This window comes from Molothrus ater, chromosome 22 (assembly GCF_012460135.2).
Source record: "Molothrus ater isolate BHLD 08-10-18 breed brown headed cowbird chromosome 22, BPBGC_Mater_1.1, whole genome shotgun sequence".
Lineage (NCBI taxonomy): Eukaryota > Metazoa > Chordata > Aves > Passeriformes > Icteridae > Molothrus > Molothrus ater.
In genome coordinates, this window is record NC_050499.2 from 6,100,062 (window position 1) to 6,127,617 (window position 27,556).

General features: G+C 52.2%; 1 protein-coding gene across 2 annotated transcripts in view; it reads left to right on the forward strand.

Annotated features, from left to right (window-relative positions):
• Positions 1-25,749, forward strand: part of NECTIN1 (nectin cell adhesion molecule 1) — a 100,471-nt gene extending 74,722 nt beyond the window's left edge. Inside the window, exons 6-10 of one of the 2 annotated variants that reach the window (XM_036397373.2) lie at positions 7,473-7,620; positions 10,001-10,088; positions 10,548-10,658; positions 15,604-15,788; positions 21,823-21,913. In XM_036397373.2, the coding sequence (XP_036253266.1) occupies positions 7,473-7,620; positions 10,001-10,088; positions 10,548-10,658; positions 15,604-15,744 (488 nt within the window). In that variant the 3' untranslated portion in view covers positions 15,745-15,788; positions 21,823-21,913. Of the gene's footprint in view, positions 1-7,472; positions 7,621-10,000; positions 10,089-10,547; positions 10,659-15,603; positions 15,789-21,822 lie in introns of both variants that reach the window. The other variant, XM_036397371.2, reaches the window with a different exon arrangement.
• The last annotated feature ends 1,807 nt before the right edge of the window (positions 25,750-27,556 follow it).

Consider the following 27,556-nt stretch of genomic DNA (forward strand, 5'->3'; position numbering starts at 1 on the left):
AACTGTGCAGCAGAAGAAATAAATTACTAAAGGGATTTGATTGTTCATTACTCTGCCAAGCTGCAAGGAAATGAAGCAGAACTAAAATTAAGGGCTGCGAGGCAGAGGAAATGCCAGAGAACATTTCCCTTCTTCTCCAGGGCTCATCTTCTTCCCCAAAACAGGCTGGGGTGCTCCCCATCCTGCAAATCCTGCTCCTGGGAGGCAGGGGGCTCTGTGGGGGTGGTAGGGACAGAGGACAGGTGAGTTTGGGGTGGATTAGTGGCAGCAAGGTCGTGTTTGCCCCCTCTTTGCTGGAGGGGCACAGAGAAGAAAAAGCAGCCCAGGAAGAGGAATCTGTGGTGGAGTTCCCACCAAAGTCCTGCAGAATCCTCAGCACAGAGAAGAAAAACCAGCCCAGGATGGGGAATCTGTGGTGGAGTTCCCAGCAGAGCTCTGCAGAATCCTCATCGCTGCTGGGTCCCAGGGGTTAACACCCTGCTCCCACTGCTGCATCCAAACCCCATCCTTGTCAGTGGCCACTGGCAGCATGGAAGGGGAGGTCACCAAGGGCTAGGGCCACATTCCAGACATGTTTTTGCGGCCAGCAGCTCTTTAACCAGATGTCATTTAAGCAAGGATGGTGCTTCCTGCAGGGGAGGGGAGGAGAGGGACAAACTGGTCATTACTGGAGAGAGCCTTGCATGGCAAAGCCGTTCCCTGCTGGAATGTGTGTGAAATCCCAGCTAAAGCCGAGCACATCCCGGGGTCCACTTCAAAGCAGACACCCCAGGGAGAGCTGGATCCACACATTGCACGTCCAGGCTCTCCCAAAACCTCATCAGAGGCTGGAGACAGGCTTGAAAAGCCTCAAAGTGCCAGTTGGGCTGGCAGAAATGACAGAGGGAAGGAAAGTGGTCAGGGATCTTCAGGGGATGCTGTGATCAGTACCCAGACAGGGGGGTGGCTGTGCTGGGGATGAGCTGAGCACCCAGGGGACACCCAGATTTCTGGTCTTCAGTGGAGGGAAATTAGAGAGGGACAGAGGGATTCCCACTTGTGGGAGGGAGGAAAAGGACAGTGCATGGGTGTCAGGGCATTTGTTTGTCTAATCAGCCTTGGGGACACTGGGTTTGCCCCCATCACAGACACAGTAAAAGCAGGACACTGCCAGCACCCTCTGCAGGCCCCAGCAGCGCCGTGTGGGAGGTGAGCAGCACATTCTGGGGGCCCAGCCTGTGCAGAGGGGGATTTCCAGGCACTCGAGGCATTGTCAGGATCACAGCCATGCCTTGGCACTCGCCTGTGTGGTGGCTGATTGTGTAAGTGAGAGTTACATCAACAAACAGCCCGATGGGAGAGGCTGTGATGGCTCTGAAAATTCCATCTGACTTATATCAGGGCACGGAGGCAGAAGAGCAGCTCTGCCTTGATTTTGGTGTTTAACCTTTAGCTGGCTGTGCTGCACAATGTGGAATAGGTCAAGATTATCTCGAGTCAGGATGTTCCCTGCTGTCAGATCTTCGTGGGCTTTCAAACCTAATCAGGAAGAAAGGAGACCTAATCAGGGGAGCAGGCAGCATCCCCCAGCCAAGGACATCCTGCAACTAACAAATTTTAAGGATGGGGTAAATGAAGATGTTGTCTATCAGTGGAACAGACAGCTGATAGCATCCCTTACTCCAGGACCTCCTGGAACCAACAGGCCTCAAGGATGTGTTAAATCAAGGTGCTGATGGATGTCTGTGTGGCCAAACATTCAAGGTCCATGCATCCCGTAGCTGAGCTTCATTATAATAGTGAAAATCACATCACAAAGGTCCTGCCCAGGAGAAAAATCTTCCCCTGAGCATTTGTAGAGGTTTGCTGGGGTTACATAACTGGCATGGGAATTACTAGCACGGTGCTTTTGTCTCCAAGTGAAGCCCAGGCACTCTTCCTGCTCAGAAAACCCTGCCAAACACTTTTCCTAACCAAACCACTCCTGTTCCCCAAGCTGAGGTGCAGCTGCCCCTGTTCCCCTGCCTGGATGAGCAGCCCTTGGTGACAGAGCTGGGTCTGGATCCTTCCAGGGGTTAAATGATGTTGCAAGCCAGGAATTGCTGTGGAACGTGGGTTTGTGTTTGCACAGGGCAGGATTTCACCGTGACCAGCAGCCAGGTCACCTCCACCTGCAGTGAGGGAAGGGTCTGAGCTGGAGCAGGGTCTGAGGGGCCCAGGTGGGAGCAGAGTGAGCTGCTGTGCTCCACTCCTCCTCTCCCCTTCAAACCAGGGTCAAAGCAAGGGCTGTGAAGGGTTTGGATGCAGGGGGTGAAGGGCTGAAGGCACTTCAGCCCCACACGCCCATGGTCCAGTGCTGCTGTGCAGCTTTCCCAGCAGTGTCTGCCCTCCTAAATCCCTTTCATCCTCTGGGTGTTTGGCTGTCCCTGGAAGGGATTCACTGAACGCACACAGCCCCCAGAGAAACCCTGCCCGCCCTCCTCCCTCAGACTTCAGATGCCTCCAAAACCCCCAGTGCTTTGCAAGCCCTGCTGTTTATCCTCCCCTCTGCCCCATCAGCTCCTGGGAGCAGCTCTCCATTAACCCTTTGCAAACAAAAGGCATCACAACAAGGCTGGGAACCAGCTTGTGCCTGGGGGTGTGTTGTGTGTTCTACTGGAGCGTGTCTCAAATTAGCCAATCCTGCTCCTGCCTTCAGAACCAAGCCAGGGAAGTATTTGTTCTGCCAAGCTTTTCAACTCGGTTTAATTTAGCTCTGTGAACTTGTCTCAGGCTCCCTGGAATGTGTCAGGTGGGGTGTATTATAAATATGCATCATCTGAGCTCATTGTCTTGCTCAAAGGACCAGCAGGCAGAAAGAGTCCAGCAAATGTCTCCTTCCACCAGGTCACGGTGACAATCCTGGCTGGGGACAGGCTTGGTGTGGGCTGGCACTGGCTGGGCACAGGGTGCTGTGCTGTGAATGAGCAGGGCTGCATGGAGCACTGGGGTTGCATTAAATGCAGCAAGGCTAGCTGCTGCAGGAGCTTCAAAAGAGAACGATCCCAATCCCTTCCCAAGGCACAGCTGAGCCCCTTGGCCAGCCAGCCATGACACAGAGGGGGATTTGCTCACTGTGGGGAGGTGATAAATGGAAAGGGAACCCTGCCTTGGAGGGTTATGGGTGCAGGATGGGAGCAGAGGGTTTAGCAGAGGTGTTCTGTGTTGTTGTGGTGGTTTGCTGGGAAGGAAAGAGGGATCAGGTTGGATTTAGCAGGGGGCAGGCAGGAGAAGGCTGTGCAGCACTCTTGGAACAAACCAGCTCCACTCAGAGCTGCTGTAAACCAGCCCTGAGAGTGGCCCAGCTTCCAGATTCACCTGGGGGATGCAGCTCAGTGCCTCAGCAACGAGAGGGGGCCCAGGCTCTCCTTAAGGTGGCTGAATTCAGGGCAGACGTGGAGGGACACTCATCCATGGCTGGGGGGACACAAATCCATGGCTAGAATGGGACAGACATCCATGGCTAACAGGACACACATCCATGGCTAGAATGGGACACACATCCATGGCTAAGGGGACACAAATTTATGGCTAATGGGACACACATCCATGGATAGCAGGAGGGACACTCATCCATGGCTAGAGGGACACACATCCATGGATAGCAGGACACACATCCATGGCTAGAATGGGACAGACATCCATGGCTAACAGGACACACATCCATGGCTAACAGGACAGACATCCATGGCTAACAGGACACACATCCATGGCTAGAATGGGACACTCATCCATGGCTAACAGGACAGACATCCATGGATAGCAGGACACACATCCATGGCTAGAATGGGACACACATCCATGGCTAACAGGACACACATCCATGGCTAACAGGACACACATTCATGGCTAGTGGCATCCCTCCGTCCCTGGGAGTGGCTGGCAGGTTGGAATATGGTTGAACTGGGCTCTGGGGTTGGGGAATTGGCCACCAGCACCTCAGAACTGAGAATTGGCCACCAGCACCTCAGAACTGGGAATTGGCCACCAGCACCTCAGGACGGGGTCCCTGGCCTGGCTGTGCACAGATCTCCTCTGCTGCTGGCTCCCCTCGGGAAGGCGCGCACGCAGCCCCGGTGACGGGAATGACGCTCCACGGAGAGATAACCATTCCCTCCCTTCCCTGTGCCTGCCTCCCTCTCCAGAAGAGCCGTGGGAGAACAAAGTCATGAACAAAACAGCTCTGAGAGAGACTGGGGGTGGGACGCCCTTCTTTTCTCCTTAATTGTAATACTGTGAATTAATTCAGCTTCCAGAAGGAACAGGGAGTTTCCCAGCAGCCCTCAGACATCCAGATAAGGCTGAGCTGTTTGTTGAGCCCCTCTGGTACCTGCCTCACTGCCAACTGCTTCACACAAACTTTGTTTTCTCTGTTTTTTTTTTTAATTTCGTTCTTTTTTTTGGAGAGTTTTAAATTGTTCAAGCGTGACAGAGCACGGGGGTTTGCATTCTTAATTGGCAAAGCCTTTTCCCACTCCTGTCTGGAGGCCCCTGAGCTGTCCTGCCAATTTATTCTGATCCTGATTCACAAGCCTTGCAAACATCTTCCCAGGGCTGCCCGAAAGCCCTGTCAGTGGAACTGAATCTTCATCTGGCACTTCTGGGCATCTCCTGAGGCTCTTCTGGTGTTCTCCTCATGACCTGAAGCATCCCCTTTTTGCAGCCACCCTCCCCTCCAGAAAAGCCCTGGTGGTGGCCTCCAAACTGCACCAACCACAACTCTTCCCCAGGGGGAAACAAACAGTGGATAGAATGAAAAAATAGGTTTAAAAGGAAAAAAAATAAGAGGGAAGAACAAGCATAAAGGAAGGTTTCTCTCTAATTCTCATTTTCCTCTATCCTGGGCACTTTCCTGCTCTCTCAGGACCTTCTTCTCTCATTTATCTTCCTCACCTCCTGGGGTTTCCTCTTCTTGCCAGCAATTAGCGCTGTCACCTCTGCCATCTCCCTGCCTGGACCCCTGCAAAGCTGTGGCCAGCCCTTTGGAGCAGCTCAGACTGTCCCCAGCAAGGAGAGCTGCGCTTGGAGGGGCAGGGTTTGTTGTCACAGGGCTGTGCCATGCTTTGGTGCTTGTCCCTGCAAGGCCACACAGCCCTGGGATGGGCTCTGACCCCGGGATGTTCATACAGAGAGCCTGGGAAGGAGAGGGATCCTCATAAAAACCCAAATATCTGCAATTCTCCTTGTTCTCCTTCATTATTTCACTCCCCTTGCTGCCCTGTATTCACCTCTCCCTCTCCTGCTGCATTTCCCCCACCTCTAAATCTTGTCAGCCCCTTCCTGCTATCACCCAGCCTCACCTGAGTGCCTGGAGATCCATTTTATTTATTTATTTCCTTTCCCTCTTTCTCCTTCCACCCTTTCTTCCCTCCCCACTCTCCTGATTTACGGCAGCAGCAGGAGGCTGATGTTCCCTGCTCCTTCTCTGCTCGGTCCCTGCCATCCCCAGAGCCATCAGGGGCCAATTCATCACGGGAATGCCCCAGCTAAAGTGACTGGGACATTCTTTACAGCCACAATCCCGAATGCTGGCCCGGAGGGGGCTCCGTGGTGAGATGTCAGCTGTGAGAGAGCTGTCTGGAGGCACAAATATTATTTACAAGGTGTTGTGGCTCGTGGAGGAGGGAAGAGAGGAAAAGTGGCTGCCAGCCATGGGGTCCGATGGCTCCAGCATCCTGCCACCAAAGAAACACAGCTTGGGGCTCACATTAAGGAGCAGGGGAAGGCAGGGGCAGGGTGGGATGCTGACCCATGGAGTGTCAAAGTGTGGCAGGAAAAAACCCAGGATTTTGTGGGAAAGGGAATGGGGCATCGGTAGCAGAGCAATTCCCAGGGTGAATTCCCCAGCGTGGGGCTGGGAGCTCGAGTGCTTGGTGCAATTTGGGATGGAGCAGAGCAGGGGGGGCTCCCAGGGAAAGGTTTGCACAGCTCAGTTCACTCCTGGATGACAGCAGCAAACCTGAGAGCTGGGGAAGGCCGGCTGGGAGCGGAGACCTGGGAATGCTCTCTTGGAAATGATCCAGCACAGCCCTTTTGAGACTGCACCTGGCACGGGGGGCTTCAGGATGAGCAAGTGCTGGATCCGTGGAGGTGAAGTGGGAGTAAAGAGCAGGATTTTCACCCTCAAAAGTCCTGGATTCATCATCCTATGTGGTTTGGGGATGTGTGCAGATGTTTTATAGCCACATACATTTTGTTTTACTGCTTTGCACATGGAAAGTGGGCCTAATTCCAAGGCCTTGGGGATGGGTAGTTTAGGGGAGATTCTGGTACCCAAAGCCAAAATTGTTGCAGAATAAGATCCATTAGCCCAATTTGGTCTCTCAGAGCAGCCAGTAGCCAGGGCATTAAGAAGAGTACAAAAATTAGATGTGACAGACAAGTCCTACAAAGCCCCTTGTTCCCTCATCCCTGTCTTGCTCCCCTCCCCTGAATATTTTTTCCTCCTCCTCCTCCTCCTCCTCCTTCTTCCTCCATCCCAATTATCTCCTCCTTTCATCACTGCCTGAGTTGTAAGTACAAAGTACCAATTAGCTAGTTTTCAAGTTTAATTAGGTTGGAAGGTAGAGCAAATTAAATCCTTTTATCGCAGGTTTCAAAGCGCTTTCCCATCGGGATGGGTTTCCTTTGGATGAGGCCCATGTTTGTCACCAGGTCACCAAGCAGGGGATGAAATGCAAGATTGGGTCCATCTCCCTCCTGCCCCTAAATCCTGCACTCAGGGCCTCTTTTTTAGGAATGATTTGAGGTGCACAAACCTCTGCTCCACCTCGATCTATTGAGCATTGCTCCTTAGCTCGTTTTAAGAACATTCCAGCAGCACCAGGAATTCAGTGAGGAAGCCGGGACAAAGCCCAGCAGAAGGCTTTCAGAATACTTCAACAGTATCGAGCAGCAGGTCCACATGAATGCTTGGAAGCACCTTTATTCCCTAAACCCTTCTTCCTTTGAGGCCTGAACAAAGGCAGGGAAGCGGATCCAGGAATAAACACCTGAAGATGAAACTGCAGAGCAGAGTGAGGAAGTGTTTAACTCTTGGAGACACAATTGTAGCCACATTTTCTGTTCCTCTTTAGCTCTGAGCAGTGCATTTCAATAGGACCTGGCTCCCTCCATGGAGCTGCTGGACGGGGACACTCGGGGAAGCTTTGGGATTCATCCTCACCTTTGCTCCATGGTGTGCCAGGAAATCCCTGCTGGTGCCAGCACCACCACAGCTGCATTTCTGCTGTTCTAACTCTGTCCCCTGCCACATTTTCTGTTCCTCTTGAGCTCTGAGCAGCTCATTTCAATAGGATCTGGCTCCCTCCATGGAGCTGCTGGACAGGGACACTCAGGGAAGCTTTGGGATTCATCCTCACCATTGCTCCTGGAATCCCTGGTGGTGCCAGCACCACCCCAGCCGCATTTCTGCTGTTGTAACCCTGTCCCCTGTGCTTCCCTGTGTGTTGCAGACAAGCCACTACCTCAGAGTGCCCCCGGAGGCATCATCGGGATCGTGGGAGGCGTCATCGCCGCCGTCTTCATCATTGGCGTGGCCGTCACCGTCATCATCGTCTACAGGCGGCAGCAGAAGAGCCGCTCTGACACTGACAACGACCTGTGAGTAGCACAAGCACTGCCCAGCCAGGCTGCAGCTGCTGTGGGCACGGGGGACAGCTCCTCTGGACCTTCCTCTGCCTGCACAATGGGAAAACTTGGTGGGGAAATGTTTTCCTGCTGTGTCTGTCTCGTTCCTCTGATCGCCTTCCCTTCCTCGGGGCCTCCTGGTGCTTCCCACGCTGCTCTCTCCTGTTGCTGAGCTCTTGGCACAAGGCTGAAGTGGGAGCTGGAGCACAGGGATGCTCCACCAGGTGCTGGGATTGCTGTGGCACAGCCTTGGGGCAGAGGCTCGGTGCCACTGTCCCCTTCCATGGGTGGAGGAGGATCCTATTCCTCCTTTCCCAATGGCTTCAGGCTCCTGAATGAGACTGAATTCCATCCTGCCACCAGAGAGGGGTTTCTGATAGACCCTGAGCACCTCTGACTGCATCCCAAAGAGTCTGGGAAGGTTTCACATCCACCAGCGCTGCAGTTTGGGACCTGTGGGTGACATAAACTCTGCCAACAGCAGGGACAGAGGCCACCCCAGGGGCTCCTCTTTGGAGCTGGGCTTTGCCCTGCCCAGCCCAGGGCAGCAGAGATCCCAGGCAGGGAATGGAGTGGTGTGGAGGTCACTTTGTGCAGCAGGAGCCTCTCCAGGAGCATTCAGCCTGGGCTCTGCTGAACAGCTCCATCCTGCCTCCAGCTCCTCACCCCCTGCCTCTCTCCCTCCCTCCTTCCCTCCCCGCCTCGCAGGGGAGGCATGGAAAGCCCAGCACCCAGAGGTTGCTTTTATGCTCCCCCAGCCCCCACCTCATTGTTGTTCCACCTTGGGCACATTTTGTGCTCCATTTAATCCCATTTGAGAGAGGGCACTGGAGGATAGCAGGAGAGGCAGGGGAGAGGAGCGGGGGAAGCGGCAGGAGGGGCAGAGAGGAGCACAAACAACAAAAACCAGCACCACAAGGTGAAATTGCATCAACAGCAGCGGGCCTGTGATCGAGATGCATTCTGACAATCCACTTCCCACAATGGCCCTCCACCAGGCTCAGGGAAGAGCCACTTTAGCTGAGAATAGAAACACAACCGTGCCCAGCTCTGCCGAGGTGCTGCCTCTATTGTGGAGGCTGATCCCGAAGGTAATAGCATTTCTTTTGAGCAGAGCCACGGAGTCAATGTTTTACAGAGCCCCGGGGACCTGCTCTGCCCTCCCTGCCACCAGCACATTCCAGTCCCACGCTGGGATCCAAGGGAAGGCGCCCATCTCCATCAGATCTGGTGGAGCCTGCACGGAGAGGAGCGAGGGGGGCAGCCGGCTAATTAGTGGATCAGAGTTTTAATAAGTTTTGTAAAAGGATTAGACACATCTGTGCATGTGAATAGAATGTGCAGAGACAGTCTCCAGGCTGGGATTATCGTGGCTGCCAATCCCTGTGCTCTGGGGTAGGAGCTGATCCTTGGCGAGGGTCAGGGATAAATGTCCCTGCCTGGCAGAGCGGGTCCACGAGGAGGGTTCAAACTCCTCCTGGGAGCTGGGGCAGGGCTGCAAACAGGGCTGTTCATTGCACACAGGAACCATTCCCAGAAAAATGCCAGGCTGGGGCTGGAATTACCTTGTTATCACTTGCTGGTACCTCAGAGCCATGACACAAACACCTCCCAGGGGATGGTTTGCTGTGCTGGTGTCCACGGGGGTTCTTGGGTTGGGGAAGAGACCAGGATCTGACTCCCTGTTTCAGAAGGCTTGATTTATTAGTTTATGATATATATTACATTAAGACTACACTAAAAGAATAGAAGAAAAGGTTTCATCACAAGGCTGGCTAAGAATAGAATAGGAAGGAATGATAACAAAGGCTTGTGGCTCGGCTCTCTGTCCGAGCCAGCTGGGCTGTGATTGGGCATTAATTAGAAACAACCACACGAGACCAATCCCAGATGCACCTGTTGCATTCCACAGCAGCAGACAACCATTGTTTACATTTTGTTCCTGAGGCCTCTCAGCTTCTCAGGAGGAAAAAATCCTAAGGAAAGGATTTTTCATACAAGATGTCTGTGACAATTACCTTGTTGTCACCTTCTGGTACCTCACAGCCATGATACAAACTCCTCCCAAGGGATGGTTTGCAGCCATTCCCAAGCAGGTGTCCCAGCTGCACCCTCAGGATCTGCACTCTGACACTGGGATTTGCCTGGAATAAGGACAGAATGCCAGGAGGGAGTTTATTTTCCATTAACAATTCTAATTGGGGTGAGGCAAAGGGCACGGGGGAGTTCCTGAGGATAATCTATGTGATTGTATTGGCAGTTTGGTGACAAACACAATCAAATCCTTGGGCACATCAAAGCAGCAGAACCTTTTCTCCTGCCTTCTACTCAGCAGCCTCTTCTTTCCCTGCAGGATTGACCTCCCTCCATCCCACAAACCTGCCCCGCCACCAAAGAGGAAACAGGACATGAAAAGCCACCTGACTCCAGAGGACATCCAGGTAAAAACCTGCAAATTCCTGCCTCTGGCACACAAAGCTGATCCCAAGCAGAGTCCACAGGGCCTGGATTTTGGGAAATGGGGGTTGCAAGAGCAAAGACGTTCCTGGATTGAGTTTGAGGGGCAGAAAGTGAGGATTTTTCAAGGCCAGGTTGGATGGGGCTCTGAGAAACTTGGTCTAGTGGGAGCTTTGAACTAAATTATCTTTAAGGTCCCTTCCAACCCAAACTGTTCTATGACTCCATGATTCTATGACTCTGTGACCTGTCCCCCAGAATTCCTAGAGTCTAGCATTAATTGAAAGCTGTAATTTGGATTTTGCTCTGCCCCTTTGGTGGATATTGAAGTCTGAAGGAGTCGATGTTTGGTTGTGGTGCCACCTGAAGCAGAGCTTGCCCCAAGTTGTGCCACAGGATAATTATCCCTTCTCTTCTCATCCCTCTTCTCTCCCCAACTCCAGGTTGTTCACTTGGACAACATGAAACACGAGGAGGAGATCCAGAAGTTCCCTCTGCAGACTCCCTACTATGACATGGCAGCCCCCGAGCCCTCTCCCTACAGTGACAAGCTGGTAAGGAGCACAGGGTGACAGTGGCACTGCCTGGCACCTCAGCCCAGCCTCACCTGGCACCCAGGACCCTAAAACAGCAAGATCCACAGCCTGGGATTATCCCATCCTGGAGGAAAGCAGCCTCCACGCTGACCTCAGCTCTGATTCAGCTGTCTGTAGGTCCCACAGCTGTTCCTTTATGGGTAAAATGCCCTGCCCACCCCAAATTCTGTACCTGCAGCCCACCTACCCCACCCTGGGCACCCCTCAGCTCCTGCAGGGAGCCCCTGTTGGGGTTTGCAGCTGAGGGAAGCAGCAGTGAGAGCTTCACAAAGCAATTATCTGCAGGGCAGAGTGTGCCAGCGTTTGACTCTCACTTGACAACAACAAGTTATTTAAACCTTTTTCTTTTTTTTTTTTCTTTTTTTTTTTTTCTTTTTTTTTCTGGAGTGTGGATTTGTTCAGCCTCAGATGGGGAGATGTTAATGTGAGGCAGCAGCAGCAGGGAGAGATTAAGGGTCAGGAGGAGATGCTGGCAGTCACATGGAAAAGGCTGATTTGCAAGGAGTGAGGAAATGTTAGATGTGAAGGAGTAGGGAACGGGAAACAGGCAAGGTTAGAGTGAGTTTTTGATGAGAAAACAGAAAACCATCCCACTCCCAGGCCTTGCACAGCATCCTTTCCCCCCCTCACCCCATGGCATGGGGAGACTCTGATTTTTTATCCATAGCAGAGCAGATATCCCGATGTAAATCCTTCAGGTCTGTCCCAAGCTCCTCCTCATGAGGAGCTCAGAGCACTGCACACCCAGCCTGGTGCTTCAGCAGAGTGAACTCCTGCCTGGAGAAAGGGGCAGAAATATCTGCCCAGACTGGAGTGATTTTTCATGAACACCACCAATTACAGCCCAGTTCATCCTGGTGTGACCCTGGCATGTGCAGACAATGGAAGGACAGGGCTCAGTGACCTTTAGCTGGCACAGCTCTGAAGCCAGGCAGACGCCAAGGGCGCTGGAAATCAAAAGCCACAGTTCTGTGCTGATCCTGTTTACTTCATCCCTAAAGGAAAACTTCCCCAGTCCTGGGGCTGCTCCCCAGCTCTTTCTGCTCCTTGCTGAGTTTTAGATGAAACACAGGACGCTGGAGCGAGACCACAGCTCAAAAAGCATCTGAAAGCTGAATTTCAGGCAAGCAGGAGGATGGAGGAGCTCATTTCGGGAAATAACGAGCAGTCAGTTAATTAAGTGGCAGAGTTAGTGATGTGAGATGGGGCCTGATGGGTTGCTGCTCCGTAACCATGGCAACAGAGTTTGCAGCTCTCAATCCTGGCCGGAGAAGATGCATTTCCATGTCCCACGCCTGGCACCGGCTGCTCCTCGCCCGTGGAGCTCTCCCTTCACTTGGCCCACCAAGAACTGGCTCTGCAGCACGGATGGGGCGTCTGGGGGGACTCCAGCTCTTGGCACGGGGCTGGCACAGCTGTGGCAGAGCCCTGTCCCTGGCCAGCGTGCCTGGCAGCCCCTGGCAGTGTCACCAGGCTCGCCCAGCACGTACCTGCGCCGTGCTCTGGCTCCCTGCCCCAGCAGCAGGACGCAGCCTGCTCCCATCCCTTGCTAAACGGCTGCATCCTTCGGGCAGGCAGCTGGCTGGTGGAGTTTGGGGCTGGCAAGGGACACAAGGGTGTCCTTGGCTGCCAAGGAGTGCTGATTTTGCTGGATTCTGCCCAGATCTCACAGGCAGGACGCGCTGCCTCAGCCAGGCCGGGGCTGGGTTGTGCCGTCCGGCCACGCTTTGCAAAGGAACAAGCTTTGCCTTCCTCCCTGCAGGGGAAAAAAGTGACTTGCATCACTTTTTTCACCCTTAAAGCACTGCAGAAGCCTCCTTTTCATGTCACAGTGGGGTTCTGAGGAGTGGGAAGCCCCAGGGAACAGCAGTGGTTACCAAAACCATCATGGGATGGAGCAAGACCTGCCCAATCCTTCACCTGAGGGCTGGCTCAGCTGGAGGATGAGGAGGGAAGCACATCCCTGGTCCCTGCCAGGCTCACTTTGGCACAGCCCTGCTCCCACCTGCTCCAAATGCAGATGCAGTGGCTGCTCTGTGCTTCTGGGATCCCTGAGAGGCAAAGGCACAGCAGAAAGGCAGGATATTCTTGTTCTGCCTGTACCTCATCTGCAGATTTGGCTTGGGAGGGGAGTGAAGAAGATGAGAGTGGAAGGGAGCAGATTCTGCAGGAAAATGGGGCGGGTGCATTCAGCTTTGAATGAATTGTGCAGAACCTCGTAATTTGGGATAAACCAGATTTATCACGAGGCCGCACGAAAGGCTCTGCCCGGGGTTGGCGATTTCACAGAGCTAGAACGGGAGTCAGGGAGCGATTAGAGATGGCAAAGAGTGAGGGAGGGGAGAATGGGAGAAGTGCCAGCAGAAAATAAAAGAGGCAGGTGGAGGAGGAACCTCCAAGAGGGTGTGCAGGGCCGTGCGTGTGGACGTGTGCTGGCAGGGGACCAGGACACAGGGAGAGGCTGGGGCATGTCTGCAGGCTCAGGATACCTGCAGGAGGGAGCAGAGCTGTAAGAGAATCTCTGTTTTTAGGGTTCCAGGCTGTGGGGAAGCCAACAGAGAGCTGACAGCCCCAAAATGCCCAAGGACAGCAGCGTGGACACCTGAGGCTGCAGGGGTGGGTGTAGGGGTGTGGGGGCTGCCTGCAGCGCTTTTCTCTGAGCACTTTTGGGGTGACAGTGAGGATATCAGTGGGGTTCAGGTGTTTCAGGCGTGTGGGTGAAGGCAGGTGTGCTCTGCCAGTTCTTTTGGGCCAGGTGGATGCTCCATGCGCGCGTGAGAGGCAGCAGGAGCCCGAGAGGGGTGGAGGCAGAGCCAGTGCAGGAGCAGAGCTGTGATTAGTGTCCGTGTCAGCAGGGCCCATTTGCACAGGTAGAAGGGGAAGTTTCATTGCTGCAGACAGCCAAATAATTTCTCTGGGTTTGCAGGGCAATTACCGGGGTGCCGATGGCGATGATTTACACCCAGCGCTTGCGTGAGGCAGTGCTGGGCCTTGTATACAAGGCACATTATTGATATTGTAATAAATTCTGCTCCAAACAGGCAGAAAAGAGCAGGAGGGAACCCAGGAGCAGGAGAAAGGAAGGGAAATCCATGGAGAAAACACCTCCTGCGGGAAGGAAGCAGAGAGGAGTGAGGCAAAGTAGGCAGGATAGGAACGAGGAGGTAAAACTTAGCCTGGCTTCCTCCAGGAGTAGGGGAGGTGCTGAGACACAAAATCCAGGGGGAAAGAGCTCTGCAAGGCCTAGATTTGTGTCTGAGACTGGAGTTGGCATTGCTAATTTTCCTAAATGTCCAAACTCCGGGTCCAGACACGAAGCAGAGGCTCCACAGGATGTGCAGCTTTCGTGCCAACAACTCGCCGCTGCCATCTGGCCACCAAGGGCAGGACAGAGGTGACCTCCAGCCCTCTGCTCCTGCAGCCCTCAGCTTTGCTGAGCACTGTAAATGCTGGAAGTGCTGGAAGTGCTGCTGCAGCCCCGTTCCCCTTCATTCCCCTCGTCCCTGTGGCTGAGGGGCAGAGCAGGGAGCCAAGCCCTGGCTCAGGCCAGCGCAGCAGGCAGAGATAATCATGGAGTGAACGACCCCTTCCAGCAACAGGCACTCAACCAGCTCATTACGGGGCTATAAACTCCTAAAAACGGCCCAGCCACAGCTGCTAGGTGGCTGAGGACACTTCCAAACAGAGAGGAGAGGAACACTTTCAAATTAAACACCTTTTGCACCACTGCCATGCGGTGCGGCCATTTTGGAAATGGGAGAGAGAGACTGGGAAGCTGTTTTGTTTGGAAGAGGCTCCTTTCTCCTCTCAGAGAGGCTCAGCAGATGCCTGGCTAATGCTGGCGCTGAAACCAGCCCCAAAAGGGAGGATTAAAGAAACTCCATGGGGCAAGAAGCCAGGATCCCCCCTCACACCATGGCTGCTGGCGCCAAGGCCCCTCCTGGTGATCCTTTTTCCCCCCTGGGCCGCAAGCTCTGGGCTATCCTGCCTTCCAGGCTTCTCCCATTATTATTATCTGCATGAAAGATGCCTGGATAGGAATGATCAGACAAATTGGATAATATTCCATTCATGCAGTCCTTGCTGATAAGCCTGCTTAGTGAAGGAATGCCCATAAATATTTCCACGCCAAAGGAGGATGCTTTTAGCATCTCTTAGACCGTGTTAGGATGACAAACTCGTGCTGCAGAGGTAATCTGCAGTGCCAAGCTGTGCAGCCAAGCCTTGTGTTAACTGTGCTCTTCAGCACTCCACATTTCCCACATTGGGGCAGAACAACACTGACATTCCCCTGTGGCCATGCCTTTAGAGTTTTGGCTTTAAAGCCATTCCCTCTGGGTATCTCCTTCCCAAAACCCCAAATTTCAAACCAAGGATTTTCACTCACGTTCCCCAAACCTGAGTTTGCAGCGAATCCCAAACTCTGGGGTAGAAACAGACAGCTCAGGTGCATTGACAGGTTTGAACTCACTGACCCAGCCCTAGCTAAGGAAAATGCTGGAGCCAGAGGGGTTCAGTGGAAGATCAGAGCAGTGAGACGGTGCTGGGAGCAGCCCCAGGGAAAGGGGCAGTGGCTGGGAGTGCTGCCAGCCAGCGCTGGGTCACTCAGCTCTGCTTTTGGGGGAGCAGCACCTTTGTGACTTTTGCTTTGATTTGGGATTTTACCTGACTGATTATTCATTACCTCCCTACCTCCTTCTTTTTAACTGTTTTTTCTTACTCCCCCCCTGTTTTCTTACTCCTCCCCTCCCTCCTCACCCTTTTTCTTCTTTCTTCCCCCTTCACCCCCTCCGTGTCCTGTCTCACCCCTCACCATCTGCACGGCCCCTCTGCCCCCACTCCCCACCTGCCCCCCACTCCTCCCTCGTGTCCCCCCACTGCCTTGCTGCTCTCTTCTCTCCAGAACCCTGGCAACAAGGACTGTGATGTCCAGTATGCAGAGCTGGACACGTCGGCTCTGGCTGTGTCACCCAGCCCTCGGAGCTCCATCCATGCAGGAGGAGACCTAGTCGAGTATGCAACCATCCAGCCCAACCTTCGCTAGCGCATGTCACTCTAGGCCCTTTCCCCTCAGATTCTGGCCTCCAGGTACTCACCACAACACTCTGCCTCCCTCACTGCACCCCTCAAAGTCCCCCCTCCCTGCATTCCTCCCTCCCTCCCTCTGGAGCGCTCTGTCTGTCTGTCCCTCCCTGCCTGCTCTCCTGCTCTCTTTCTGTCTCTCTTTTTCTTTTTTTTTTTTGGGGGTGCTGCCCAGAATGCCTTTGCCTTGCCTTGCCTCTCTGCATGCTCTTTTTGCTGTGTTTCCCCTTTGCTTCCTGCAGCCAGGCATGTGGGACAGGGGGAGAGGGTTCATGGCTTGGTTTGGCCCCCCTGCTCCAGGTGGGTTTGAAGTTCCTGCTCTGGTTGAGGGAATTTCTGAGGAATCAGAAAGTCGGAGATGCTAAGAGGGCTTTTCCCCTCCTTGTTCCCAGGACAAGGGAATGATGGAAAGGAAAATTTTGAAAAAGAAAGGCTTGTGTGCATGTGGAAGTAACTCTAGAGAAGATGGAGCATATGTGCATGTGTGAAAGAACAAGGTGGGAGAGGATGTGACAGAATATGGGAGCACCTAAAGGTTCCCCCAGCTGAAAGACTCCGTGGATAGGAGACAGGCAGAGAGGGACTGTGCATGTGACAGTGACAGGGCTGGGTGGCTGAGGCTGGTGCAGGTGGCGGGTTTGGATGCCTGGGAGAGAGGGAGAGATTCTTTTCCTTGGTGTTCTCCTTCTCAAAGCCAGGCACAGACTGAGCCCTGCTCTCCGGACTTTTTCAAGCCTCACCAAAGTCTTTCAAGCTCAGGTCCTGTGGCAGGGAGTGATTTGGACTCAGTTGCTTGTTCTGGACCCTCTCCAGTAACCCTCTGAATGAAGATTTTTTTAGGGGAAAAAACATGAAAACTGGGGTGACTTCAGCTCTTCCTATGTTGCTTTGCCCCATAATCACAGCTTTTTCTCGGTTATTAAAGCCACCAGGTCCCTGAAAGGGAGAGATCTCTCCTTTCCCACCTTTGCTGGATGATTCCAAGAGTTTTTGGCCAAGGAAATGCCACTGGTGCCCCTGTCCTTGGCTCCAGCTCTCCCTCACTCCTGAGGTTGTGGTGACTCCAGGCTCTGCTTTGCTCCTTCCCCTTTGTTTTGCTGCCTTTCCAGCAGCAGGAAGGATCTGTGGGTCTAAAGGAAGGGAAGGGAGAGGAGAAAAGGCAGCCAGCAAATGGAGAGGTGCTTTGGAGGTCCTTGAATCCCTCCTGGTCAGCCCAGGTCGATCAGAGGAGGCTCAAGAGAAGCGGCAGCTTGGGGCCAGAAAGGGATGGCTTGGAGAAGATAAAGACCATTGGATCATTGGGAAGGGAAGGAAGACAACCAGGAGGAAAATGGCATTTTTGAAAAGCCCCACTGAACAATCCTGTTTAGTGTCCCCCTGAGCTGAGGAGCTCCGTGGTGAGGGTGCAGCACCCACTGCTGGGTGCGAGCTGTGCAGGGGCTGCTCCAGTTTGCCCTGTCCCTGTTCTCCCTGGTGTTCCCCGTGCTGGAAGCAGCCCTGTAGCTCCCCTGGTGTAGCAAAAGCCCTCCTAGGTGAGTGTCTGCAGCAGCCTGGGCCGGAGCAGATCCATAACCTCTCTCTCTTGTGGTGTCTCACCCACTCCTGCTCCCAGAATGAGGATCAAGGTCTTCGTAGACGTAACGAGCGAGAGTGGACAGTAAGTTCTGGATGGGTTTGGTTTTTCCCTTCCCTCTGTTTCCTTGTGGGGATCTGTTTGTCACTGTGCTCCCAGGCACCTCCAGCCTCTCTGGGATGAGAATTCCAGCCCTGAGGAAGGGGTGGTGGAAACCGGCCCCTCTCCCTCGTGTCTTCACCTCCCGTTCCCAACAGATTCCTGGGCTGCTCCCACTGTTCCAAACAAGGCAAGAGCTCCCTAATCCATCCTGGGAGGTCTCGCCTCGTCCTCCCCAGGGTGGGGAATTTTATTGTCAGCAAAAGGACAGTAATCCTCCAAATCCAAATTTGGAAATCCTCCCAGTCTCTCTGAAGTAAAAATAAAGCCAGTCATATGGTGCTTTGAAGGTGTAATCTCCCTGCTAAGACACACCACAGATCAGGGCAATTTAATTTTTTTTTATGCTTTTTTGATTATTTCCTCCCCCTTCACCTCCCCACACTCCAGCTCTCCCTTTTCTTGGGAATTTCTTGTCCCTGTTGCACCAGGAACAGCCTGGAAACCATCAGACTTGGAATCAAGAACACAACAAATCAGTGACCAGGGTTCAAATTCCCATTTCCAAATTGCAGGAGAAATTGCAAAATTTCCACATTGCAGGAGAACTTGCAAAGAGGTGGCTCCTTATTAGCTTCCCATTTTTAAATAAGGATATCAGCCCTGCCTTGACTCCAGAAGGGTGGAGAGGAGGATTTGGGAGAGAAACAGCCAGGAGGGAAATGTTTGGGATGATTGGTGGTGTGAGGTGCTGTAGGATCACGGACCAGGTAGGTACCAGAGGCAGCAGGGGAAGAGAAAAGCATGCTGTGAGAAGGAATGCAACGTTCTGAGCAAGTTTTCTGCATAATTAATACTTGCATGTGTCTGAATGCATCCCTCACCACAGGTCCTTGCTCTGTATTTTGGGAATTTCAGCTCAATCTTTTTATTTCCTGAACCCAGGGGTGAGTCCCTCTGTCCCACTTGTCCTCAGTTCTGTCCTCACAGGAGCCCAAGCTCAGGTTCCTGCTCATCCCTGACACATCAATGCTCATTCTTGACTCAGGACAGGGATTATCCAAGAGCTCCCTCGCAGATAAAGCACCAAACAGAGCAGGGACCTTCCTAGATATCCCTAAAATCATGGCCATACTTGGAAGTGGAAAAATTCCCCGAATACCCCAAGCAGGGAGTTCAGACCCAGGGGAGGAGAGGATGTGAGGCTCTCAGCACCAAGAGGAAATATTTATTTTTTTGTTTCCCAGTGTATTTTCTGTCCCCCAACAGCCTCAGCCTCTGCCCTGGCTGGCCCACAGTGTGACAGCAGCTTTGTGACGCTGTCACTCAACAGAGCTGCTCCTTCCTGGCCATCAGCCTGTGCTGCAGCCCAAAATTCCAAACCAACAGATGAGGGGGGGTCAGGGTAGTGGCAGCCCAAAATTTCAGGAGTTTTGAGCAGCAGGGGCTTTTCCCCAGCCAGGAAAGCACAGGTGAACCCATTCCATAAGTGCAAAATTGTGCTTGCCACGAGCTTGGCCAAGCAGAGAAAACCATTTGCCGTCCAACTCTCATCTGTAAAATCTTCAGATTTCCCAAAAACCATAGCAGAGAAACCCTCGGGACACTGAGAAGGAGTTTCCCACTTTCAGACCAGTAGGAACTCATTATTCCGAGATGATTAAAAGTACAGGACATGGTCAGCTGCCTCTCACCTCCTGCTACCCAAAGAGATGTTCTGCAAACAGAAGAAAAGATGGAATTGGGTGTGGAGGGATGGAGAAGGGTTGAGTTAAAGTCATGGCAGAAATGAAAGCTCCCTAATTCAATCAAATAAAGCCTGTTTAAAGGTAATCTGCCAGGCTGTCTGAAATGGATAGATTGCTGACATCCCCTTTAATCAAGCCCTTGGAAATAAAACTGAGAAGGGAGGATGTAACCCAGATAATGAAGAATTGCATGGAGTCATGCTGGAGACAAAGGCAAGTGGGAGAAGTCAGGTGGGGGAAGGTGGTAGAATCGTGTGCCAGTTCAATTTAATTAGTTCATTATCCCTAATTTAATTTCAAACTTCGTTAAAGATAAATTAGATTGGGGAAAAGTCACAGTGGGACTGGGGAAGGAAGTCAAAGGGCACCGGCTGCGAGATGTGTTCGAAAACACCAGGCTGGTTTTGTTCTCCTCCCTTTTGCCACTCCACGAACGAGCTCGGGGAACAAAGCAGGAGCAAAGCAACTCCCAGCTCAGGTGCTGAGGAAAGGTAAAAGGAGACAGAGAATTCTCTTCCTTTGGCCCTGACATTCTCCAGCTGCCCTGCCCTGACCCCACCTGTGGGGAGCGAGCACAAAAGAGGGGCCAGCAAGGAGAGAGGGATTTGTTTGCACTCACCTGTGCAAACAGAAGTGCTGACAGAACTGCACTGGGTGGCTTTGGCCATGCCTCACAGGCCCTGTCTCACATTAACTGTCAGATAAGCAGGAGGAGAAATGCTCTGCTGACCCCGTGCATTGTCACAGACAGCCTGTAAAAGTGTCTCACAGCCCCTTTTGCTGCCACCTGATCACATCCAGCTCAGCTTCCACTTTTGTTAATCGAGGATCTCTCCTAGGAGACCTTTCTGTCCAGCAGACCTGCACACAGCACCAGCAAATCCTCTGCAGAAACTTCTCCTCCCACTTAATTGATAACAAATTACAAGAAACCCCCTTGCCTGCTTTGTCTTACTAAATTTCTGTAATTAAGACAACTTCCCTTTCAGGCTAGCTTAACCCAGAAAATTAAAGCAGGAGGAGAGTGTGGCTAAATACAGATTTTTTTTCCCCATTCCAGGTGTGGAAAGGGGTTCTGTTGAGTGTGACAGTTCTTAAGAGTAGGTTGTACAGAGAGAGGACTTTACACATCCCATTCTCCCAGTCTGTGAGCTTCTTTTTACCTCCTTTATCAGCTGGTCAAAAGAACAGCAAACATTTATTTAAGGTAGAGTCAATGAGGCTTTTTCATGGCCCCTGGCTTGGGCTCCTCTGGTTGAAGATCTCTAATGCTGCACTCATCCACATTTTCACTTGGCAATTAAAAGGCTAAAATGGACAAAAACTGTGGGAAAGGCCCACCCAAATGTAGGATCCCAGCACAGCAACTCCACTACTGACTTTTAAAAGCTCAATCTGTAGGATAAACAGTCTGCCAATGGAAGGGAAATGAAAATGAGGTTGACCTCAGCATTGCTGCTGTTTTCCTGGAGCCCAAGCAAACTTTCCCTCACTGGGCTCAGCCAGACTGTTCCCAAAATTGCCTTTGTGCCTCTCCCAGCAGTCTGAGCCATCAATAAATTATTGCCAACACCTTGTTTTCTATAGGATTTTGGATTTTTAAAGCATCCTGGTGAAATATTCATCCAGGAGCTGGAGTGGATTGCTCTGTTCCTTCAGGCGTTTTCTCCTGAGGGCCAAACCCTTGTCCTTTCCACTAAACTGACTGTTCCTGGGAGTTTGAAAGGGAACAAGGAAGGACTCAAGGGCAAGTTGCTTGCTTCAAACCACAAGCATCAAAACGTTTTCCAGCGCTGTTTGCTCCCTCTCGGAGAAGAAATTATCTCCTGGAGAGCACCCCTGAGAGCAGGTTGGTTTTAAAAACAAATGTCCATCCTGCCTGGGTCATCCTGCAGGGTTTCCAAGGCAGGAACGGGTCTGGGAGCAGGGAGGAATCCTTCCCATGTGCTGCCACCCTCTGGGGAGCCGCAGCCCTGGGATGTGGGAGGGATGCTCCCTCAACCCCAGCAGGGCAAAGCATCCACGCACAGAGGGAGAAGCCGACAGAGCAGCCTCGGGTTTGGAAATGGTTTTGTGTTCGCTGTGGTTGATTTGACTCACAGAAGCCACCCCGAGGGGAGCTGCTCGCACAGGTAAAGCCCATGCCCTCCTGTCCCCCACGTTAACAACAGGCACAGTGAGCTCATTCTGCATCCCCAGCCCCCGTAGGACGCATGTGCCCTTTCAATGGAAGAGCACAGGCCTGGCTTGGATTAATGATGCCTTCAAGCACTGCTTTTCCAAAACTCAGGTTAGAAAGCGTAGGAATAAACTGCCCTTCCTTTGGCTGGCTGCTTGTTTAGTCCAGAGAGCAGAGTATTTACAGACAAGGGACAAACCATGCCCAGCCCATACATATTCATCAACGATCTGGGTATTTCAGGCAGCGAGACAGAAACTTTGCAGCGTGAGGATTTATCACCTGGGTTTCCATTTTCCTCAAGCAGTGAGCTCTGTAAACTGGTTAATATTCCATCCTGCTTGCTCTCTGTGTGTCTCAGCAAGGAGCTGAAGGGCTGTGTGTGTTTTCTGGCCGTGGATCCCGGAGTTTTCACCCGTTGACTTTTGTCTCTACTTGCAGAACTTTGGAAAGTGTCACTCAGAGATATCGAATGCGAGTGATTACCTGACCCGCTGTTACTCACATGAAGATCGATATCTGGAGAAGATCCCTCATGTCTATGCCCCCTTGTCAGACCTCCCACAAGATCTTTATCCTCACCATTCCGACATCTCCTTCTGCTGCCCACCTCCCGGCTCCCGGGCTCCTTACATCTGTCCTAAGGAACAGTATGTTTAAAGTGTCAACACTGCAAAAAAAAAAATAATGAAGAAACTCATGGTTTTCACCTCTCCTGTGGCTCAACAACCAAGGCCTTCCAGCCCTCCCCTCCCTTTGCCATTGCTCATTTTATTGATTGGGTTTTCAATCCGGGTGCAATTGCCATGATTAGTTCCAAGTGTCTGCCTGGCTTGCTAACGCTCAAGGGAACACTCTGCCTTCTCCCACGTCCTCTCCAGTACCTGCATCTTTCTTTTCTCCTCCTGGCTCTGTGTGTGCATGTGTCTGTGGGTGACAGCTGCCCTGTGGTGGATGGGATGTGCCCAGCCCAGTCCAGTGTCCGTAGGTTTTCCCCTGTGTTGATTCCTGCACTCCTCATGCCGGAGTAGCCGGGTGTGGATCATCCCCAGCCCTCGCTGCAGCTTCTGTGAGGTTTTACAGCACAGCCAGTGCTCAAAGCTGAGCCTGTGGCTTTTTATTTCTTTTTTTTATTTTTTTTTTCCCTGCTCCTTTTCCCCCTTGGAAGTGGGGATAGCAAATCCCTGTTTGTGAAGAGCTGAACAGCCAAGATTGCTCAACCAAATCATAAGATGCTTATAACGAAAGATGCTCAAAACCAACCCAAAAATAGAGATCAGGACACGGTTTAGGCGGTTTGTTTCTGTCCTTTTCCCTTCCTGCTCCCACTCCCAATCTCCTGGATTGACTCTTTTAAAGGAGACATGTTTTGGAGTCAACACATTTGGAGAAAGCATCCTTTAAATAACAGGTCTGATAACCAGAAACCCAAAGGAGAAAATAATTATCAAGGAAAACATTCTCTCTAATTTTCCTTCCAAAGCCTAACGTGGCCCCCCACGAGCTTTTCCCCCTTCTCTTCCTCGCATCTGTTGATTGGAATTTTAAAATTAACTCAGGCAGAATATGAAGAACAAATCAGGATTTCAGGTAATCTCCTTGCTCTTAATGAAGGAAAAAAGCCAATAGAGGAATTTGGCCTTTTAACTTTTATAAAAGCATCTTAGTTTTGGGACTACACCTCTTTTTGATATTGGAATGTGTGTGGGTGTGTAAATCCAAATGTGTACATTCCCGTGACCACAAAGTGTTCTAGAGAAGGGAATTTATCTCCACATCACATTTGTGTTCACTTGTATTAGAGAAAAAAAATATATAAATATCGATATACACTTCAATGTATATAAAAGCAAAGAAGAGGAAGAGGAGGACGAGGAATGAACATCCTGCCTCAGAGCTTGGTTTCAGGGATAACTCCCATCTGTTTCACCCGTGGCATGGAAGAGGTGAGGCTGGGATGGTTCTGAACAAGGGGACAAAGCTTTGCGGCCAGAGGGCATTTCCTTTGCTTTGGCTCAGGGAGTTTCCTTTGCTTTGCAAACCTGGCATTCTGCAGGCACTAAAATCCCTCTGGAAAACGTGAGGATGCTGGAGCTGAGGCCACGTGGGAGGGAGAGGTGGCACCACACCCTTGCCCTGCTGCCCAGGCACCCCAAACCCATCAGTGCTGCTGGATGCTGGGAACAGGTGAGGAACGGAACTCCCAGCAGGTGACAGCTCCTGTCAGGGGACGTGTGACCACACAGGTGTCCCAGCCCAGCTCCTGCACTGAGGCACCCATTTATCTTTGTCCAGCTGGATCTCAGCAGCTCTGCCTGTTCCCTGCCCTTGCTGTGTCCCTGTCACCCCGTCCTGCCTGTCCCTGCTCCTCCCCACAGCTGCACATCTGGCTCACTCTGCCTCCCTGCAGGCTGACAGACACATCTGGATGGGGGACAGGGGGTTCACACCCTGGGCAGTCGGGCAGCACAGCCCTGGGGGGATCACACCACGTGCATGGATCCCCCAGAATGGCAAAAAACACCCCCAGCTCTTCCCAGCCCTTCCCCGGCGCCCGAGCAGGACAAGGTTTGTGGGGGAATTGCTGCACCTGCAGAGGCTTTTCCTGCTGGGAGAGGTGGCCTCACACTCAGTGACAGGTGGGTGCATCAGCTGAGCCGCATGGGGGTGCCTGGCTGGCTGAGGAGGGGATGAAGGGGAGTTTCTGATGCATTTTTTGGCCAAGCTGGAATGGGCAGCAGCAGCTCTGCCATGTGCTGGTGCGTGGAGCACCCTCATTCCCAAAGGATCAGGGGAGGATCAGCAGGGCACAGCCTTAGAGCACTGCACACAACTTTTCAACCCCGTCCTGCCAGTCCTGACTGATGCAAACCTTTCTGGAATCATTTGTGGTCCCATTTCCTCTGCCAGTCTCCAGAGGATTCAGCTGGTTGTTCCCTCACACCAAAGGACTCCAGTGCTCCAGGTCTCTATCAGAAAATGCATTTTTCTCTCTGGTTTTCTCCCCAACACACCTTGGGTTACTGTGGAGCTGGAAACTGGGTGTGCTCTGAACTGAAGGCACAGCCACCACATTCACCCCACGCTGAACCTGCCAAACCAGCCTTTGCTCCCTCTCTTTGGAAAGGTGAGGAGGTGCTGGGAGCCCCACGGGTCTCTGATGTCCTGGAATCAACCCAGCACCACTGACCATGAGGAAAAAGCAAGAAAAAAACCCCATTCCAAGCCTCCCTACCTGCATGCCTGGAACAGCAGAGCTCTGCCTGTACCGTGGTTTGATTTGGAGCCTTCACCTGATGTGGTTTCAGACAGATCCAGGAATTTAAATGAGAAGTGGAATATGTTCAGGTCTTCAGATACAAGAGGAAAGAAGCCAGACAAAATGATTGCTTGCCAGAGGAGGCTGAGAACACGTTGCAGGTGGTTTTCTCTGCTGCCCATGTCTGGGACAAAGATGCTTTGATGAGCAAGGGGAAGGCAGGGGATACAAACTGCAGCATTACAGAAAAACTCTGCTTGCCTTGTGCAGCTTTGAATCTCAGCTGCCCACAGAAGTCTGCCACAAAGGGTTTTACTGGGCTTGCAGCAAAGCAAAAGGATTTCAATCCTCCCTGAAAAGGTAAAAGGCAGAGGAAGCCTCAGTTCAAAGCAGTAGTTTGACTCATGCCAGCACAGGTATTTAGTCTAGGAATGTCTTGGTTCTCTCTGCCTCTCCTGAGGAGCTGGTTTGATCTCAAAAAATGGCAAGAGGGGCTCGCCACACGCCACCAAATTCCTCTGCGCCCTAGGAAAAGGGGGCAAACCCTGAAGGCCAGCCCTGAAGTAACAAATAGTGAGTGCACTGCTTTGGTTTTACAAATGTGTGCTTGGAAGTGGTTCTGATTCAGGGCTCTTGTTCCTCCCTCCTTTTCCCCTGCATTGGGCAGCCGCAGCCAATGGCTCTGCCCAAACTCCCCTGCACCTGCTGCCGTGGGCTAAATCCTCACTTTGCCCCAGGAGAAGGCTGCCCATGCCTGGGGGCAGCTTGCAGGTGCTGGATCAGGCCCAGGGGGAGGTGTTCTTCTGCTGACACGGTGCCAATTGACTTTACAAGATCCCCGCTCTGGGGACTGAGCCCTGGGCCTGGATCACTGAGCAAGTCCAGCTGGAAAGCGGTGGAGTGGGATCCAGTGGGCTGGGAGGAGCTGGTGTTGTAGGATAGGGAATCGTTTAGGTTGGAAAGACCCCTAAGATGGAGCTGTTCTTCCTGTCACCAGGGTGAAATGTCACGGGTTCTGTTCCATGCGTGGGTGGCACTGACACCAGAGCTCTTGCAGATGGAAAAAGACTGATCACAGAGCTTAAATAAAAGTGAGCTGAAGAGTTACAGCAACTTCTGTCCTGCCTGTGGGGCCTGTGTGGGGTGTTTGATGTCTGCCTTGCTCCCAGGGCTGCCTCCTTGCTGAGTTGTCCTCCACATCCCTCACTCCTTGCACTGCACCTCCTAAAACGCCCCCACAGGCACTCCTGCCTTCTCTCTGACCATTCCAGAGGCTGCTCAGGATGGAATAACCCACGTTTCCTGCTGCATCCCCCCCTGCCTGCAGCACAGGGCAGCCAGCACCCAAAGGTAAGCAGAGGAGCAGGGTTCAGTGACCTCCAGGGTGATGGATGCTGCACCTCCCTGCCCTGGCTGCTCAGGAGATGCCAGCCCCTCTTCGCTCTGCTTGGGAATCCTCCTCCCAGCCTCCCCCTGCACGTGGGTGGGACAGATCCAGCCACAAACAGCCAGTCCTGGGGCCAGCAGCTATTTAGGGAAAGAAAAGGGAGGTTCCTCCTCCTCCTCCTCCTCCCCAGCCCACTTCTCCTGGGGCAGGCGCTCAGTGGAGGTTGCACCAGGGTGTGAATCCATCTGAACACTCAAAACTTCCTCAGGAGGTCCCTATCAGACACAAATTGATCAATAAACCGTTTATTGATGGTGGTTTTTTTTAGCACTGACTCTGAGAATGAAAAAGGCCCAGGATATTTCTGACCAGCAAAGCTGCTCTGCACAAGGATGGAGCCTCTGCCTCTGGGTAAAGGCCCTTTGGAGCAGTTTAGCCACGGATTTGGGGCTGAGTTGAGGGATGGGGCAGAGAGGGAGGGTGGAGGGCCTGAATGCACCAGCAGCAGCAGCAGCCAAAGCTGGTCATGACTGGGAAGGGTTTATTGGGTTGTGGGAGAGGAGCTGACACGATTGTGCTGAGAACTCCGGAGTTTCTCTGGGCTGCTTCTCAGGGAACATCCAGGAGAGACAAAATTCTCCTCAGGGCCAGGATATCACACAGGATGGTGGGAGCAGAGGGCTGGCAATGCTCTCCTCAGCCTGCACACAGACAGGTTTATCCTGCACTTCTGGATCCTGGCATCTCCCCCCAGGACTGTGTTTACCTCCCAGGAAGGGGGAAAGAATCTGGATTCGCCTCCTGCATGGAAGTTTTTCAAACATTTGCCCACAGACTGCCACCGATGCCCATCTGAACGTGGTCCATGGGAGCTGAAAAGTCACACCAACACCCAGTGTGGCATCAGAAATACCTTGCACAGGTGGAAGATGCCCACTCCAATAGGAAAACACATCAATCCCAGCTCCTTTCTTATTTCCTCGTGGCTGGCAGAGTCAGGGACACTGAGTTCTGTGGTCCCTTTCCCCAGTGCTGAATGTCTGATCAGTGCCACAGTCAGAGCAGGAAACTTCCTGCTGGGCCATTTTATGGCTGTGGAGAAATTTATGCATCTATTCATATGTATAAAACTAAAATACAGCTCTTGGACAGCACTAAATATATCAAACCTATCAAAACACACAGGATAAGTAAATTGATACTTATGTAGTGTGAGGTGAAAAAATGTTGTTTTACCATCTAATTACCTTTATAAAGATATTTTCTCCTAGAACTAAAAAAAAAAAAAGGCCCCATGGAGAGTGGAGAATGTTCAAATTCAAGGAGGAGCTGCAAATTCAAGGCCAGCACAGGAAAGGGCTGCTCTGAAGATTTCACATCCCTGCTGCAAACAGGGCAGGCTGAGCTCTTCTTTTTTATTTTAATTTTTTTTTTTTCTCTCTCTCTCTACTGTCATGCTCTATTTTCTTCCCCTTTATGGCAGATGGGAGGTGAGGCTTTAAAGGCTGCCAAGAATGCATCCAGCCCTG